This window comes from Oncorhynchus clarkii, chromosome 4, assembly GCF_045791955.1.
Source record: "Oncorhynchus clarkii lewisi isolate Uvic-CL-2024 chromosome 4, UVic_Ocla_1.0, whole genome shotgun sequence".
NCBI lineage: Eukaryota > Metazoa > Chordata > Actinopteri > Salmoniformes > Salmonidae > Oncorhynchus > Oncorhynchus clarkii.
This window is the reverse complement of record NC_092150.1, coordinates 29,689,573-29,709,201: the sequence shown is the minus strand read 5'-3', so window position 1 is coordinate 29,709,201 and position 19,629 is coordinate 29,689,573. Positions and strand designations below refer to the sequence as shown.

The following is a 19,629-nucleotide window of genomic DNA, read 5'->3' as shown; positions in this document are numbered from 1 at the left end:
GTTGCACAATTGATATGCTGGTAGAATTTAGGGAGTCTTGTTTTCAGATTAGCCTTGTTAAAATCCCCAGCTACAATGAATGCAGCCTCAGGATATGTGGTTTCCAGTTTACATAGAGTCAAATAAAGTTCGTTCAGCGCCATCGATGTGTCTGCTTGGGCGGGAATATATACTGATGTGATTATAATCGAAGAGAATTCTCTAGGTAGATATTGCGGTCGACATTTGACTGTGATTCAGCTGAACAGAAGGACTTGAGTTCCTGTATGTTGTTATGATCACACCAAGTCTCGTTAATCATAAGGCATACCCCCCCGCCCCTCTTCTTACAAGAAAGATGCTTGTTTCTGTCGACGCGATGCGTGAAGAAACCAGCTGGCTGTACCGACTCCGATAGCGTGTCTCGAGTGAGCCATGTTTCCGTGAGGCAAAGAGCGTTACAATCTCTGATGTCTCTCTGGAATGCTACCCTTGCTCGGATTTCATCAACCTTGTTGTCAAGAGACTGGAAATTGGCGAGTAGTATGCTAGGGAGTGGTGTGCGATGTGCCCGTCTCCGGAGCCTGACCAGAAGACCGCTTTGTTTGCCCCTTTTACGGCGACGTTGTTTTGGTTCGTCGGCTGGGATCCGATCCATTGTCCTGGGTGGTGGGCAAAACACAGGATACACTTCGGGAAAGTCGTATTCCTTGTCGTAATGATGGTGAGTTGACGTTGCTCTTATATTCAGTAGTTCCTCCCGACTGTATGTAATGAAACCTAAGATTACCTGGGGTACTAATGTAAGAAATAACACGTAAAAAAACAAAATACTGCATAGTTTCCTAGGAACGCGAAGCGAGGCAGCCATCTCTGTCGGCGCCGGAAGTTGCAAACGGTTTCTGGTTAGGGTAGGTTTTAATAGTCACAGTGGGTACACATTTTATGAGTGTGTTTGTGTTTTCCTGTCCCATGTCCATATCTGTGACATCAGTTCACTCCTCTCTTTCTCTTCTTCAGTAATGCAGTATGGGAAGGGGAAGTCGTGCTACTACAGGTTTCTCACCAAAGGGCAGCAGTGGATCTGGCTCCAGACTCATTACTACATCACCTACCACCAGTGGAACTCAAGGCCCGAGTTCATTGTCTGCACGCACACTGTCGTCAGGTATAAATCGGCCAATCAATAATAATGATATTCGTATGTATATTTCACAAGAAGTATGTCTGTCATACTATGGATAACCAGTAGTATTGCATTGTGTTAGGATGTTCATAACCCTCTTTCACTGTTGTGTTACAGCTATGCTGAGGTAAGGGCTGAACAGCGCAGGGAGCTGGGGATTGTTGAGTCACCGCCGCCAGAAATCTTTGCGGTAGATAAGGTGAGACATTTATGAGACTGACATGAGAGCTCGTCTCGCCGACTCCTGAGCATGAGCAATCAGAATTCGGTTTAGGGGATAAAGACGGGGCTGAGTTTCGTTAATGATGAGGGTGTTTTCCACAGGCACATGGAGAAGCCAGCCAAGTAGAAAATAGCCAACCAGGCTCCCCCGGGCTGGGATGGGGGTGTTACAAGCTCTAGTTTGGTGGCCTCTGGTACATTTTAATGCTAGATAGTTGCTGGTTGAAAAAACAATCGGGAAATAAGATTGATAAAAAGAAAAATGGAAATATATATACATGTATATACATACATACAGTCGCGGCCCAAAGTTTTGAGAATGACACAAATATTAATTTTCATAAAGTTTGCTGTCTCAGTGTCTTTAGATATTTTTGTCAGATGTTACTATGGAATACTGAAGTATAATTACAAGCATTTCATAAGTGTCAAATGCTTTTATTGACAATTACATGAAGTTGATCCAAAGAGTCAATATTTGCAGTGTTGACCCTTCTTTTTCAAGACCTCTGCAATCCACCCTGGCATGCTGTCAATTAACTTCTTGGCCACATCCTGACTGATGGCAGCCCATTCTTGCATAATCAATGCTTGGAGTTTGTCAGAATTTGTGGTTTTTTGTTTGTCCACCCGCCTCTTGAGGATTGACCACAAATTCTCAATGGGATTAAGGTCTGGGGAGTTTCCTGGCCATGGACCCAAAATATCAATGTTTTGTTCCCCGAGCCACTTAGTTGTCACTTTTGCTCCATCATGTTGGAAAAGGAATTGTTCATCACCAAACTGTTCCTGGATGGTTGGGAGAAGTTGCTCTCGGAGGATGTGTTGGTACCATTCTTTATTCATGGCTGTGTTCATAGGCAAAATTGTGAGTGAGCCCACTCCTTTTTTCCTTATGCCCCAAACAATCAGAAAGGGGATACATCAGAGAAAATGACTTTACACCAGTCCTCAGCAGTCCAATCCCTTTTGCAGACTATCAGTCTGTCCCTGATGTTTTTCCTGGAAAGAAGTGGTTTCTTAGCTGCCCTTCTTGACACCAGGCCAGCAGATGCACTCACACCTGCCTGCTGCCATTACTGGTGGTGCCCCGATCCTGCAGCTGAATCAACTTTAGGAGACGGTCCTGGCGCATGCTGGACTTTCTTGGGCGCCCTGAAGCCTTCTTCACAACAATTGAACCGCTCTCCTTGAAGTTCTTGATGATCCGATAAATGATTGATTTAGGTGCAATCTTACTTGCAGCAATATCCTTGCCTGTGAAGCCCTTTTTGTGCAAAGCAATGATAACGACACGTGTTTCCTTGCAGGTAACCATGTCTGACAGAGGAAGAACAATGATTCCAAGCACCACCCTCCTTTTGAAGCTTCCAGTCTGTTATTCAAACTTAATCAGCATGACAGAGTGATCTCCAGCCATGTCCTCGTCAACACTCACACCTGTGTAACGAGAGAATCACTGACATGATGTCAGCTGGTCCTTTTGTGGCAGGGCTGAAATGCAGTGGAAATGTTTTTTGGGGGGATTCAGTGGCAAAGAGGGACTTTGCAATTAATTGCAATTCATCTGATCACTCTTCATAACATTCTGGAGTATTTGCAAATTGCCATCATACAAACTGAGGCAGCAGACTTTGTGAAAATTTATATTTGTGTCATTCTCAAATCTTTTGGCCACGACTGTACCTACATACAGTGGGGCAAAAAAGTATTTAGTCAGCCACCAATTGTGCAAGTTCTCCCACTTAAAACGATGAGAGAGGCCTGTACTTTTCATCATAGGTACACTTCAACTATGACAGACAAAATGAGAAGAAAAAATCCAGAAAATCACATTGCACATTTTTTATGAATTTATTTGCAAATTATGGTGGAAAATAAGTATAAGTTAAAGCTTGGTCGCAAATGGGTCTTCCAAATGGACAATGACCCCAAGCATACTTCCAAAGTTGTGGCAAAATGGCTTAAGGACAACAAAGTCAAGGTATTGGAGTGGCCATCACAAAGCCCTGACCTCAATACCATAGAACATTTTTGGGCAGATCTGAAAAAGGAGGCCTACAAACTGGACTCAAATCAAATCAAATCAAATTTTATTTGTCACATACACATGGTTAGCAGATGTTAATGCATACACTTGTGCTTCTATGGTTAGCAGATGTTAATGCGAGTGTTGTAGCAAGAAAAATTGCATAGCGAAATGCTTGTGCTTCTAGTCATACTTTGACTTCAGACAATGCAGTAATAACCAACAAGTATTCTAACTAACAATTCCAAAACTACTGTCATCTGATTCTCCCACAGGCACAGTTAAGGCCCTACACATGTGTATCGAGCCTTTTTGCTCCCGGAGCTCTGCTGTACAAGCTCGAAACATCTGTTCAGTACTTTTCCTCTGCTTAGCCATCTCACCTCTACTGCAGTGATCACCTGCCTGTTTCCTTTGGCACAAGTGCAGAGCACACACACACATTAATCTACTGCAGTGATCACCTGCCTGTTTCCTAAACAGAGCACACACACACATTAATCTACTGCACAGGAATTGACATCCTTCCCTTTGGTTTCCATTTCCTCACGCAGCTCGAAACATCTGTTCAGTACTTTTCCTCTGCTTAGCCATCTCACCTCTGTGTGATACGGCACGTCTGCGTACATCCTCCAGAAAAGATTTAAACTGGCGGTGATTTAGACCTTTGGCTCTTAGTGCTTCCTGATGTATGATGCGAAACAGTTCCTTTCCTGTGGTTGTGCCATGCATTGATCACCTGCCTGTTTCAGATTGGTGGCAAGATCAAACAGAGCACACACACACATTAATCTACTGCAGTGATCACCTGCCTGTTTCCTAAACAGAGCACACACACACATTAATCTACTGCAGTGATCACCTGCCTGTTTCCTAAACAGAGCACACACACATACACTGTACACTTACACTGTAAGGGGATAAAGAATATGTACATAAGGATATATGAATGAGTGATGGTACAGAGCAGCATAGGCAGGATACAGTAGATGGTATCGAGTACAGTATATACATGAGGTGAGTATGTAAACAAAGTGGCATAGTTAAAGTGGCTAGTGATACATGTATTACATAAGGATGCAGTCGATGATATAGAGTACAGTATATACGTATGCATATGAGATGAATAATGTAGGGTAAGTAACATTATATAAGGTAGCATTGTTTAAAGTGGCTAGTGATATATTTACATCATTTCCCATCAATTCCCATTATTAAAGTGGCTGGAGTTGAGTCAGTGTCAGTGTCAGTGTGTTGGCAGCAGCCACTCAATGTTAGTGGTGGCTGTTTAACAGTCTGATGGCCTTGAGATAGATGCTGTTTTTCAGTCTCTCGGTCCCAGCTTTGATGCACCTGTACTGACCTCGCCTTCTGGATGATAGCGGGGTGAACAGGCAGTGGCTCGGGTGGTTGATGTCCTTGATGATCTTTATGGCCTTCCTGTAACATCGGGTGGTGTAGGTGTCCTGGAGGGCAGGTAGTTTGCCCCCGGTGATGCGTTGTGCAGACCTCACTACCCTCTGGAGAGCCTTACGGTTGTGGGCGGAGCAGTTGCCGTACCAGGCGGTGATACAGCCCGCCAGGATGCTCTCGATTGTGCATCTGTAGAAGTTTGTGAGTGCTTTTGGTGACAAACCAAATTTCTTCAGCCTCTTGAGGTTGAAGAGGCGCTGCTGCGCCTTCTTCACGATGCTGTCTGTGTGAGTGGACCAATTCAGTTTGTCTGTGATTTGTATGCCGAGGAACTTAAAACTTGCTACCCTCTCCACTACTGTTCCATCGATGTGGATAGGGGGGTGTTCCCTCTGCTATTTCCTGAAGTCCACAATCATCTCCTTAGTTTTGTTGACGTTGAGTGTGAGGTTATTTTCCTGACACCACACTCCGAGGGCCCTCACCTCCTCCCTGTAGGCCGTCTCGTCGTTGTTGGTAATCAAGCCTACCACTGTTGTGTCGTCCGCAAACTTGATGATTGAGTTGGAGGCGTGCGTGGCCACGCAGTCGTGGGTGAACAGGGAGTACAGGAGAGGGCTCAGAACGCACCCTTGTGGGGCCCCAGTGTTGAGGATCAGCGGGGTGGAGATGTTGTTGCCTACCCTCACCACCTGGGGGCGGCCCGTCAGGAAGTCCAGTACCCAGTTGCACAGGGCGGGGTCGAGACCCAGGGTCTCGAGCTTGATGACGAGCTTGGAGGGTACTATGGTGTTGAATGCCGAGCTGTAGTCGATGAACAGCATTCTCACATAGGTATTCCTCTTGTCCAGATGGGTTAGGGCAGTGTGCAGTGTGGTTGAGATTGCATCGTCTGTGGACCTATTTGGGCGGTAAGCAAATTGGAGTGGGTCTAGGGTGTCGGGTAGGGTGGAGGTGATATGGTCCTTGACTAGTCTCTCAAAGCACTTCATGATGAAGGAAGTGAGTGCTACGGGGCGGTAGTCGTTTAGCTCAGTTACCTTAGCTTTCTTGGGAACAGGAACAATGGTGGCCCTCTTGAAGCATGTGGGAACAGCAGACTGGTATAGGGATTGATTGAATATGTCCGTAAACACACTGGCCAGCTGGTCTGCGCATGCTCTGAGGGCGCGGCTGGGGATGCCGTCTGGGCCTGCAGCCTTGCGAGGGTTAACACGTTTAAATGTCTTACTCACCTCGGCTGCAGTGAAGGAGAGTCCGCATGTTTTCGTTGCAGGCCGTGTCAGTGGCACTGTATTGTCCTCAAAGCGGGCAAAAAAGTGATTTAGTCTGCCTGGGAGCAGGACATCCTGGTCCGTGACTGGGCTGGATTTCTTCTTGTAGTCCGTGATTGACTGTAGACCGTGCCACATGCCTCTTGTGTCTGAGCCGTTGAATTGAGATTCTACTTTGTCTCTGTACTGACGCTTAGCTTGTTTGATAGCCTTGCGGAGGGAATAGCTGCACTGTTTGTATTCGGTCATGTTACCAGTCACCTTGCCCTGATTAAAAGCAGTGGTTCGCGCTTTCAGTTTCATGCGAATGCTGCCATCAATCCACGGTTTCTGGTTAGGGAATGTTTTAATCGTTGCTATGGGAACGACATCTTCAACGCACGTTCTAATGAACTCGCACACCGAATCAGCGTATTCGTCAATATTGTTATCTGACGCAATACGAAACATGTCCCAGTCCATGTGATGGAAGCAGTCTTGGAGTGTGGAGTCAGCTTGGTCGGACCAGCGTTGGACAGACCTCAGCGTGGGAGCCTCTTGTTTTAGTTTCTGTCTGAATACAGGGATCAACAAAATGGAGTCGTGGTCAGCTTTTCCGAAAGGAGGGCGGGGCAGGGCCTTATATGCGTTGCGGAAGTTAGAGTAACAATGATCCAAGGTTTTTCCACCCCTGGTTGCGCAATCAATATGCTGATAAAATGTAGGGAGTCTTGTTTTCAGATTAGCCTTGTTAAAATCCCCAGCTACAATGAATGCAGCCTCCGGATAAATGGATTCCAGTTTGCAAAGTCAAATAAAGTTTGTTCAGAGCCATCGATGTGTCTGCTTGGGGGGGATATATACGGCTGTGATTATAATCGAAGAGAATTCTCTTGGTAGATAATGCGGTCTACATTTGATTGTGAGGAATTCTAAATCAGGTGAACAGAAGGATTTGAGTTCCTGTATGTTTCTTTCATCACACCATGTCTCGTTAGCCATAAGGCATACGCCCCCGCCCCTCTTCTTACCAGAAAGATGTTTGTTTCTGTCGGCGCGATGCGTGGAGAAACCCGCTGGCTGCACCGCCTCCGATAGCGTCTCTCCAGTGAGCCATGTTTCCGTGAAGCAAAGAACGTTACAGTCTCTGATGTCCCTCTGGAATGCTACCCTTGCTCGGATTTCATCAACCTTGTTGTCAAGAGACTGGACATTGGCGAGAAGAATGCTAGGGAGTGGTGCACGATGTGCCCGTCTCCGGAGTCTGACCAGAAGACCGCCTCGTTTCCCTCTTTTTCAAAGTCGTTTTTTTGGGTCGCTGCATGGGATCCATTCCGTTGTCCTGGGTGAAAGGCAGAACACAGGATCCGCGTCGCGAAAAACATATTCTTGGTCGTACTGATGGTGAGTTGACGCTGATCTTATATTCAGTAGTTCTTCTCGACTGTTTGTAATGAAACCTAAGATGACCTGGGGTACTAATGTAAGAAATAACACGTAAAAAAACAAAACGCTGGATAGTTTCCTAGGAACGCGAAGCGAGGCGGCCATCTCTGACTCAGTTACACTAGCTCTGTCAGGAGGAATAGGCCAAAATCCACCCAATTTATTGTGGGAAGCTTGTGGAAGGCTACCTGAAACGTTTGACCCAAGTTAAACAATTTAAAGGCAATGCTGACAAATATTTTTTTTTATTTTACATATACAAATTGAGTGTATGTAAACTTCTGATCCATTGGCAATGTGATGGAAGAAATAAAAGCTGAAATAAATCATTCTCTCTACTATTATTCTGACATTTCACATTCTTAAATTAAAGTGGTGATCCTAACTGACCTAAGATATGGAATTTTTACTAGGATGAAATGTCAGTAATTGTGAAAAACTGAGTTTAAATGTACTTGGCTAAGGTGTATGGAAACCTCCGACTGCAACTGTACATACGTACACAAGTACATGCATACACACACACGCACACACACACAGTACCAGTCAAACGTTTGGACACACCTACTCATTAAATTTTTTTTTTACTGTTTTCTACATTGTGGAATAATGGTGAAGATATATAAACTCTGAAATAACACATGGAATCATGTAATAACCAAAAGAGTATTAAACAAATCTAAATATATTTTATTAACTCAACAAAAAAAGAAACGTCCCTTTTTCAGGACCCTGTCTTTCAAAGATCATTTGTAGAAATCCAAGTAACTTCACAGATCTGCATTGTAAAGGGTTTAAACACTGTTTCCCATGCTTGTTCAATTAACCATAAACAATTAATGAACATGCACCTGTGGAATGTTCTTTAAGACACTAACTTCTTACAGATGATAGGCAATTAAGGTCACAGTTATGAAAACTGAGGACACTAAAAGAGGCCTTTCTACTGACTCTGGAAAAACACAGAAAGAAAGATGCCCAGGGTCCCTGCTCATCTTCGTGAATGTGCCTTAGGCATGCTGCAAGGAGGCATGAGGACTGCAAATGTGGCCAGGGCAATACATTGCAAAGTCCGTACTGTGAGACGCCTAAGACAGCCCTACAGGGAGACAGGACGGACAGCTGATCGTCCTCGCAGTGGCAGACCACGTGTAACAACACCTTTACAGGATCGGTACATGCAAACATCACACCTGTGGGACTGGTACAGGATGGCAACAACAACTGCCTGAGTTACACCAGGAATGCACAATCAGTGCTCAGAATGTCCGCAATAGGCTGAGAGAGGCTGGACTGAGAGCTTCTAGGCCTATTGTAAAGGCAGGTCCTCACCAGACATCACTGGCAACAACGTCGCCTATGGGCACAAATCCACAGTCGCTGGACCAGACAGGACTGGCAAAAAGTGCGCTTCACTGACGAGTCGCGGTTTTGTCTCACATGGGGTGATGGTCGAATTCGCGTTTATCGTCGAAGGAATGAGCGTTACACCGAGGCCTGTACTCTGGAGCGGGACCTATTTGGAGGTTGAGGCTCCATCGTGGTCTGGGGCGGTGTGTCACAGCATCATCGGACTGAGCTTGTTGTCATTGCAGGCAATCTCAACGCTATGCGTTACAGGGAAGACATCCTCCTCCATCATGTGGTACCCTTCCTGCAGGCTCATCCTGACATGACCCTCCAGTGTGACAATGCCACTAGCCATACTGCTCGTTCTTTGTGTGATTTCCTGCAAGACAGGAATGTTACGTGTTCTGCCATGGCCAGCGAAGAGCCCGGATCTCAATCCCATTGATCACATCTGGGACCTGTTGGATCGGAGGGTGAGGGCTAGTGCCATTCCCCCCAGGAATGTCCGGGAACTTGCAGGTGCCTTGGTGGAAGAGTGGGGTAACATCTCACAGCAAGTACTGGCAAATCTGGTGCAGTCTATGAGGAGGAGATGCACTGCAGTACTTAATGCAGCTGGTGGCCACACCAGATACTGACTGTTACTTTTGTTTTTGACCCCCCCCCCCCCCCCCCCTTGTTCAGGGACACGTTATTCCATTTCTGTTAGTCACATTTCTGTGGGACTTGTTCAGTTTATGTCTCAGTTGTTGAATCTCGTTATGTTCATACAAATATTTACACATGTTAAGTTTGCTGAAAATAAACGCAGTTGACAGTGAGAGGACATGTCTTTTTTTGCTGAGTTTACATTTTGAGATTCTTCAAAGTAGCCACACTTTGCCTTGATGACAGCTTTGCACACTCTTGGCATTCTCTGCTGTTGCTGTTGATGATGTTGCTGTTTTTGTTGTTAAAATATGGATAGGGCCATGTTCTGCCAAGTTGGCCAAAAATCGAGTGTCCCAAAAATAATTTATACTGGCCCGGACATGGTTTGGTTCTTAAATACATTGGCCTAAAGTTTGCCATGCTTTCTCTCTATATTCAGCTGTTAATTGCCGATATTTGGTTATTATGATATGTATTTAAAAGCTGTGTCATATAATTTAGCAATGCAAGTCATTACTCTATTCTTTAGAATTGCATTGCATTCATTTGTTTCTAAACTATGTCATTTTGAGAAGATTTGAAAATAGGACGCTGTCCCTTTAAGACTCCAAAAGAGAGATCAAAATGGCTACAGTAGGCTAGCAAGATGAATGCTAGTGTCTTTTTTGCATACTGTCAACGCTAGCCAGCATATTGCTAGAATGTTCACTATTGAAGGTGTACTTTTGTAAATCGCTTTCCCTAAAATAAATAAGCTCAGAGTAGATTGATTGGCACTTCATTTTGCTTTGGACAGCTCAAGTGTGCTGTGTGAAGGCATCAACTCCTACTGCTGGAGAGGTTGTGAACAATGATTTATATATTCACTATATGACTGTTAGGGGGCGCAGTGTTGAATCCACCGTGTCTCCATCTTGGCACTCCCCCACTGTTGTAGCTATGGAAATTCATTTATTAATGTCTACATTCGTTTTTGCCAAATGTATTATTTATTACAGACACCGTAATGCATACTTTTAAATTATATTATGTGAGCTAAATGTGCAAATGGAAAAACTATATAAAAACATTTTGTTTTCACCTATCGAACTGTGTTAGATCAGTGATTACCTCATGCGAGGAAGGAGGGATGTATTTCCTAAGTCTCCTAACAACGTTTGGGAGTTGTTGTAGTGAGTCTGACTGTTCTCTCTCTGCTCTCTCCATCTCAGGACTCTGGTTCTGAGTCTCAACACCAGCTCAACACCTCCAGCCTGAAGGAGGCCCTGGAGCGATTTGACCGCAGCCGCACGCCCTCCACCTCCTCACGCAGCTCCCGCAAGTCCTCGTCCCACACCGCCGTCTCCAATCCCGCCTGTAAGCACTGACCACATGACATCACTACATCCATCTTGTCTATGGTCACATCCTTTCTGAGATCTACTTTGATCCTAAGAGTAAGTTGTTTGTTTTTTCCTCCTCAGCGCCTAAGCTAAAGACAGACAGGGGTACACCAGGATGCCAGTCCGTCTCTGCTATTGAGATGACATCACAGCGAAGGTCGTCCGTCAGCAGTCAGGTCAGTGTGGGCTTTCTTCCGCTTGCGGTCACCGCATCTTTATTTTTGATAGTAATCTGGTTCATAATGTAGTTCCTGTTTTTGTCTCCAACAGCAATCAATGAGCTCCCAGCACACCCAGAATACAGGGCAGAACATGGCCCCTTCCATTGTTTCACAACAACATCATCAACAGCAACAGCAGAGGCAGCAGCAACCACAACCCCCACGGCAACAGCAGCAACCACCACCACAACAGCAGCAACCACCACCACAACAGCAGCAACCACCACCACAACAGCAGCAACCACCACCACAACAGCAGCAGCAACCGCCACAAGAGCAGCAACCGCCACAACAGCAGCAACTGCAGATCCAGTCCAGTGTCCAGGTGAGAAATCTCTCGCAGGACTGTAATTTCGCAGTGTCAGTGACAGAAATGTTCAATTATAATGAGCCATCCACAAACATCCCTTATTTTTCATCTTTGCTAGCCCATGGTACAGTTCTCCACCCAGCTGGATGCCATGCAGCACCTGAAGGATCAGCTGGAGCAGAGGACCAGGAGGATTGAGGCCAACATCCAGAGGCAGCAGCAAGAGCTCAGGCAGATCCAGGAGGAGCTCCAGAAGGTGCAGGGCCAGGGCCTACAGGTTAGCACTTCCCCCTGCTGTCTGTCTCGGGAACAGCACTATAAGGGCCCCATATATTGACCATGGCCCTCTTATGTAGAGCTGGGAAAGGGTACTTGAACCAAAATGTCTGCTTACATTTGTGTGGATGCATGCATGTGTCATGCCTGTGTTTTTCTATGTAAGAAGAGTCTTACCATGTGGTATTTTCTCTGGTGCAGATGTTCCTCCAACAGGGTGCAGGTGGGCTGAGCCTGAGCTCTGTGCAGCTGGCCCAGGGGACCACCATGCAGCCAGGTGGCGCTCTCAACATGCAGGGTCAGGTGGTGTCTGCAGGCAACCTGCAGAGCAGTACTCAGCAGCAGCACACGGTTCAACGGCAACCTCAGCAGCAGGCCCAGCCTCAACAACAGAACCTGCTACAAGACACCAGCTCTGTCCTCTCACAGTCTTCTGTGAGGTCGACTCACTCTCTGCCGCCCCAGCAGAGTGCCCTGCCGGCCTCCCTCTACAACACCATGATGATCTCTCAACCCAACCAGGCCAATGTGGTCCAGATAGCCAACAGCCTGGCCCAGAACAGCAGCAACAACACTGCTACTGTGGCAACCTTTGCCCAGGACCGCTCGGGACAGATCAGGTACATGATGCCATCAACAGGGTTTATTCTCCTTTCACTCAGCAGCTGATTGTTGCTGAGAACTATAATGATTATCCAAGGGATTTGCATACATTTTTTGTGTGTGGTTCTTATGTTGCTCATTTATTGCCACCCTCTCTCCCTCATCTCTCTCAGGTTCCCAGCTGGCTCTCAGTTGCTGACTAAGCTGGTGACTGGTCCGATGGCGTGTGGAGCGGTCATGGTCCCTACGACCATGTTCATGGGCCAGGTGGTGACAGCGTTCGCTCCTCAGCAGGGCCAGACTCAGACAATCAGCATCGCCCAACAGCAGCCTCAGCAGCAGGAGCAGCAGACGCAGGCGCAGTCTCAGGCCTTAGCCACGCAGCATGGACAGGCCCAGCAACAAACCCAGTTCCTCCAGGTGAGGTGACCAATAGGGAGCACCGTCTGTAGAGGTAGATCAAGTACTTTTCCCTCCCACCCACCTCTCTGTTCTCCCTCTCTAGGGCCCTCGGCTGCTCCATGGAAACCAGTCCACTCAGTTGATCCTGCAGGCGGCGTTCCCACTGCAGCATCAAGGAGCTTTCGCCACCACGCAACTGCAGCAGCAGCAGCAACAACAACAACAGTTACAACAGCAACATCAGCAGCAGCAGCAACAGCTCCAGCAGCAGCAACAACAACAGCAACAGCAACTCCAACAACAGCAGCAACAGGAGCAGCAGCTGGCCTCTCACAGGGCAGGTAGCATGTCAGGTCGCTCCAGCACACAGCCCCAGTAACCTGGCAACAGCCAATTTAGACATGTGGACTGAACCAAGACACGGTCTGTGTGTTTGTGTGAGGGGGTGAAGAGGTATAGTGGATGGATGGATCAATAGAACTTGGGAACGATTGGCGCTTCAGAGAGAAAACAATGCTGTGCTGACAGTGAGCACAGGGTCGCTCTGCCTCACGGCCATGCTCAGAACTCTTACCTCACAGAGACCTCCACTCTGTCCAGGTCCCCTCACCACGGTGGCAGGAAGAGGAAACCCTGGTCCCGCCAGTGTTTGTCCCCTCCTCTGTCCTCGTCTTGTGTGTTCAGTGTGTGCTCCGGTCACCCTCACAGGATTAATTTATGCAGGATGATCCAGTCGACACACTGGAGCTTCAATCCAGGCTTCAAAGAAGTCCTACGGAACAGACAGCAGACAGATTCCTTGTGTGTATTGTTTTTCCTCCTATTTTTCTTTTCATGTGAAAGTAATTATGGGTCAGAAAATATTTTTAAGAATGTCATGTGGATTGTACTTTTATTGTACAGAACACATGTAAAATAATATGTAAATATATGGACAAAAAGATAACTAATATTTTATATGATGCATGAAATGAAAAGCGTAGTCTGTTATTTGTAGCTTTGAATATATATATTTTTATCTAGTACTCTATGAAAGAAAGCAAACCTAACACGCTCAATGGCAGATCTTTTCACAGACTTCCTTCTTCTCAGGGGGGGGGGGGGTCTGCTTAGCGGACACCGCTGATGCTGCTCGTCATGTCACAGTTTGTTTCATCCTCTTCCTCACTTTCAATGTCTTGGTAAAGGAAAAAAAAATGTTTTAAAGTTACAATATTTTTTTAGAATATACATTGTGGTCCAAAGCAACATGTTGAGGACTCTAAATAGACACAATCTTAGTCAAAACAATATTTTAAATAGTTAATAAAGCAAAGACCCAATGTTGACCAAATAGACTTTAAATGCATCCTATGGAAACCCTATGAGTTCATTCTTTACTCGGCCATAATGACTCATGCCAAAAGCATTTTTTTGTTTATTCAAACCTGTGGCATTATGACTGTTTTAAGGAGTGGTCACATAACACTCATAGTGATGCATGAATAGTACCTCTAGATACAGGCTATACTAGGGCCAAGTCATAATGCTTTACAATACTGTAGTTATTTTAGCCCCGAAGGCTTAATGTGTAGAAAATATAAGTATTCTCATAGAAAAAGTATCTAATCAATGCCGTTTTAAATGGTCAAAAACACTACCTTAAACTAAGAAATGCAATATACGCTTGTGATTTTTCCGCACAATATCACATATTAGCTCTGTTAGAAATTGTATGAATACTGAATTATTTTAGTGTCTGTTCTATGAATGAAATGCATCCCCTTATGTCCATACTTTCTCCGGTCACTTACAACCAACAACTACAGCATGTTTATGACCTTGATCTCCAATTAAGCTTTTTCTGGGTCAGAACAAACAAATGATTGATATTTGTCCTCTTTAGAGGAGAAATGTAATGAAGGTGGATCTCATCAAATAGGTGTTAGGACAGAATGCCACCAGCGATTGTTGCGATCCGAGTTCATCTTCATGTGTTCGTGAAGTAAGCTTGTATGTTTGTCTGAAGCCAGTGACGTAGGTATTACACTGTGGGGGGATGCGGTCTTAATCAAGACATTAAGCTGCTAATCTGACCTACTGGGGTCATTCATTAAAGTAAACGTATAGCACTTATTGAAACTCTGGCTACTGACGACTCTAACATTAAGAACCCCCTACAGACAGTACTCTTCACTTCTTCTCAGTTGTTCGATTGCGAGAAGACAAACTACACTACTGGAAATATTTCCTAAGGCTAGGCCCAGTCCAGACAAGAACAGAGAAAATGCTATTTGATCCTAGAACGCAAATGACCTCTGAAACAAGTGAAACTGGTGTTTGTTGGACCTGCCAAAAGAATGGATTGAAACAATTATCATACGGTTAACAGATGTTGTCTGTTTGAAGTTTTTCTTCTCCTGCTGCTCTGCTCCTCCTGTCAGGCAGTACATATCACCATGTAACTGTGTTGTAAGGCTATAAGGTGATGGTTATATTGTCGTGCCATGGCAAATTTAAAACGACTGTTGTTGAGTGGGGTCCTATGGACTGGTTGTACTATATGTTGCCATATTAACTTCCATAGTGGATTTCCAGGTTTCTATGGTGAATGTTGTCAAGTGAGGTTCTTGGGGATTGAGCCTCTGGTTTTCCCAGTTGCTCGTTTGTTGTCAGGGGCTTCTGCAGAATGGCACTTTAGTAGTAGTCGTTATGAATTTTCACTTACAGTAGAATGGTCAGGGAGCAGGTTAGCTAATTTCATCTCTATAAAAAATTTATTATATACTGAACAAAAATATAAACGCAACATTTCGGGAACGGTGTCCCTTCCACGGGACGGTTGAGCTAACGTAGGCTAATGTGATTAGCATGAGGTTGTAAGTAACAAGAACATTTCCCAGGACATAGACATATCTGATATTGGCTGAAATCTTAAATTCTTCTTAATCTAACTGCACTGTCCAATTCACAGTAGCTATTACAGTGAAAAAATACCATGCTATTGTTTGAGATGAGTGCACAATTTTGAACATGAAAAGTTATAAAGAAATTAGGCACATTTGGGCAGTCTTGATACAAACTTTTTAACAGAAATGCAATGGATTCATTGGATCAGTCTAAAACTTTGCACATAGACTGATGCCATCTAGTGGCCAAAATCTAAATTGCACCTGGGCTGGAATAATACATGATGGCCTTTCTCTTGCATTTCAAAGATGATGGTACAAAAAAAATACAAAATAACTTCTTTTTTTTCTTTGTATTATCTTTTACCAGATCTATTGTGTTATTCTACTACATTCCTTTGACATTTCCATAAACTTCAAAGTGTTTCCTTTCAAATGGTACCAAGAATATGCATATCCTTGCTTCAGGGCCTGAGCTACAGGCAGTTAGATTTGGATATGTCATTTTTGGCGAAAATTGAAAAAAGGGGGCTAATCCTTAGTGTTGGTCCCATGTTTCATGAGCTGAAATAAAATATCCCATAAATGTTCTATACGCACAAAAGCTTCTCTCTCAAATGTTGTGCACAAAGTTGTTTACATCCCTGTTAGTGAGCATTTGTTCTTAGCCAAGATAGTCCATCCATGTGACATGTGACACAACAAGAAGCTGATTAAATAGCATGATCATTACACAATTACAATAAAAGGCCACTCTAAAATATGCAGTTTTTTCACACAACACAATGCCACAGATGTCTCAAGTTTTGAGGGAGTGTGCAATTGGCATGCTGACTGCAGGAATGTTCACCAGAGCTGTTTCCAGAGAATTGAATGTTAATTTCTCTACCATAAGCCGCCTCCAATGTTGTTTTAGAGAATTTGGCAGTACGTCCAACCGGCCTCAGATCACGCCAGCCCAGGACCTCCACATCCGACTTCTTCATCTGCGGGATCATCTGAGACCAGCCACCCGGACAGCTGATGAAACTGTGAGTTTGTACAACCGAAGAAATTCTGCACAAACTGTCAGAAACCTTTTCAGGGAAGCTCATCTGCACGCTCGTCATCCTTACCAGGGTCTTGACCTGACTGCAGTTGGGCGTCGTAACTGACTTCAGTGAGCAAATGCTTACTTTCGATGGCTACTGGGACGCTGGGGAAACGTCATGTGGGCGAGCGGTTTGCTGACGTCAATGTTGTGAACAGTGCCCATGGTGGCGGTGGGGTTATGGTTATGGGCAAGCATAAGCTATGGACAATGAACACGATTGCATTTTATCGATGGTAATTGAAATGCACAGAGATACCGTGACGAGATCCTGTGGCCCATTGACGTGCCATTCATCCGCCGCCATAATCTCATGTTTCAGCATGATAATATACAGCCCCGTGTCGCAAGGATCTGTACACAATTCCTGGAAGCTGAAGATATCTCAGTTCTTCCATGGCCTACATACTCACCAGACATGTCACCCATTGAGCATTTTTGGGAGGCTCTGGATCGACGTGTACGACATGTTCCAGTTCCCACCAATATCCAGCAACTTCACACAGCCTTTGAAGAGAGAAATGGGACAATATTCCACAGGCCACAATCAACAGCCTGATCAACTCTATGTGAAGGAGTTGCGTGGTGGTGTATGAGGCAAATGGTGGTCACACCAGATACTGACTGGTTTTCTGATCCACACCCCACCCTTTTTTTAAGGTATCTGTGACCAACAGATGCATATCTGTATTCCCAGTCATGTGAAATCCATAGATTAGGGCCTAATGAATTTATTTCAATTGAATGATTTCCTTGAATGAACTGTAACTCAATAAAATCTGTGAAATTGTTGCATGTTGCATTTATATTTTTGTTCAGTGTAGAATAATTAATATTCTTGATTGTTTGCTATCTTTTAGTTGAGAAGGATTGTGTGAAACCTGCATTAAGTTTCACTTTTTTTATTGGTGGAAGTTGACAAATAACATATTTTCTATCAAACCTCTGTAATCACAGCATAACATTGTAGAACGTCTGGGCCTTCTAGGGGTCATTTCCTGCTCTGGTCTCTCACAAGGCTGGCGGGTCTATTCCATGTTCATGTTGCAGTACCTCATGGCAAAACTGTGCCAAGCCCTTCTGTTCACATGTACAATAAGTCACACAAAGCCTGCTAGTCTCTGCTTATTAAAATTCACGCTTAGTGTGAATGGTGGTCCCTGTTGCTAGGCTATTGGTGGTGCATTGCCCTGTACAGTACAACAAGGCTGGTACTTCTTATAACCTCAAAGTTATTGTATTGCCAGTAATGCATATTGACACAGATTATTCAACAAGTTGTATAGAAACGGTATATGTGGCTCTTAATAGTTGGTTGGTCACTGATTTTATTCTGTTTTTTTGTTAACACAAATTAAAGTTGCTCCATCTAGTGATAAACCTTATCAGCTACCATCAGTGGGTCAGGCAGTGCAATACTTGAATGAATGTAATTTAATATCGAACACCAACATAGCTGTGTAAAAACTGGTATGCATAAAGAAATTAATAACCAAGTGTTTTAACAGAACACACACCTCAGATTTTAAGATTATTTTTCTATGGCCAAGCTAGACCTAAAAAGATAGCTATAGTAGATATTGTCATACACTGTAATATACTGCTATCACGGTGTAGAAAGGGAAAGCAAAATAGTAAATAAATCTAGCTAATGATTTACCTCAAATGAGAAAGGAATTAAACAAACTGTGACATGCGTAAAAACTATTGATCTAATTTCCAAAAAACAGGATTGGCTACTTTGAGCTCCTCGATAAGGACTCATGAGCTCATGGTTATGCAAAGGTGTATTGAAATGTTGAAAGGAATCCTTATTTAATAACATATACTGTGTGTCCCCCCCCCTCCATGTAATTGGTTTCAATTGCCAAATAAATCTTATGAATTCTCTCAATGTGATTTGAGGGGAATGCTATATTAATATATTGGATCATCTCTAGGATGACCACATATTGATGTTCCTTTTTCACATGTTTACCAGAAGTTTCAAAGTAGGAATCTCCTATGTTGTATCTCAAAAGGCATATATACAAGGTAATTCAACCCAGACTATATGCTAGATGTGGGGTGTGGGAAAGATGTTTTTAATGCCCAATGTAGAGGGTGGTGAATCATGTTTAATGTTCTGTAGTTCTGATGTACACGCTAGAAGTTCTGAATGTTTATCAGTGTTCTATCATTTAATCTTTGTATGTGTGGCGTTCTTTGCAGTACACTTGTTTGGCTCATGAAATTAATCTGTTCAGTACAATTTCCAAAAAAACCATTTTCCAGTTCCAGGTGTTATCTTGGCACAATTGAGTCATAACCTAGGGCTGTGTTCCACTTTCTACATCAGTTCTTGACCCATAATTACATTTAACCATAGATTTAGAACAAGTAGAATGGACAGTTTGTAGTTAAATGCATTCTCAGCATTTTATTCAAGCAATGAATTCCACAACCTCTGTCTAGTTCTGTGACATCAGTTGAACTCAAAGTTCAAACACATCGATCGTTGAGGGTGCTCAGAAATCAGTGGAATGGACCAATATGATATTGATATATTTGTTTGGGAGTTTCATCCCTTGGACCCCGGAGTAGACTTAAAAGGAAAAATGCATTTTAATGTCCGTTCTACCCCTTCTATTTCAATGGTGCTAACCATGCTCTGCAGCATAGGTAAATCAGGTTGTGTGATAACCCTGAGACATTCTGAAGGCATTTTGCATTTTAATGGTGCTGTAATATCACTAAGGAGTTTGCTGCTATAAATTAATTTCTAGAGCCAGATCATTCCTACATAAACTAAACATAATGGAACCTTTTAAAGCAAGCAGTGCTGCTTGCGCCCCTTATTACATTTTAAAATGAATAAAATGTTTTTAATTGAGAAATCCCTCGTTTTGGACATTCACTCATGATGGACAAACCAGAAGGCAGGCGTTA

General features: G+C 44.1%; 1 protein-coding gene across 2 annotated transcripts in view; it reads left to right on the top strand.

Moving 5' to 3' along the window:
• The window catches only part of LOC139406702 (clock circadian regulator a), a 72,573-nt gene extending 52,996 nt beyond the window's left edge, over positions 1 to 19,577 (top strand). For both annotated transcript variants that reach the window (XM_071149626.1, XM_071149628.1), the window contains 9 exons: positions 1,000 to 1,147; positions 1,283 to 1,364; positions 10,741 to 10,885; positions 10,993 to 11,087; positions 11,182 to 11,457; positions 11,561 to 11,719; positions 11,920 to 12,338; positions 12,495 to 12,741; positions 12,827 to 19,577. In XM_071149626.1, the coding sequence (XP_071005727.1) occupies positions 1,000 to 1,147; positions 1,283 to 1,364; positions 10,741 to 10,885; positions 10,993 to 11,087; positions 11,182 to 11,457; positions 11,561 to 11,719; positions 11,920 to 12,338; positions 12,495 to 12,741; positions 12,827 to 13,102 (1,847 nt within the window). In that variant the 3' untranslated portion in view covers positions 13,103 to 19,577. The remainder of the gene's footprint in view (positions 1 to 999; positions 1,148 to 1,282; positions 1,365 to 10,740; positions 10,886 to 10,992; positions 11,088 to 11,181; positions 11,458 to 11,560; positions 11,720 to 11,919; positions 12,339 to 12,494; positions 12,742 to 12,826) is intronic.
• The last annotated feature ends 52 nt before the right edge of the window (positions 19,578 to 19,629 follow it).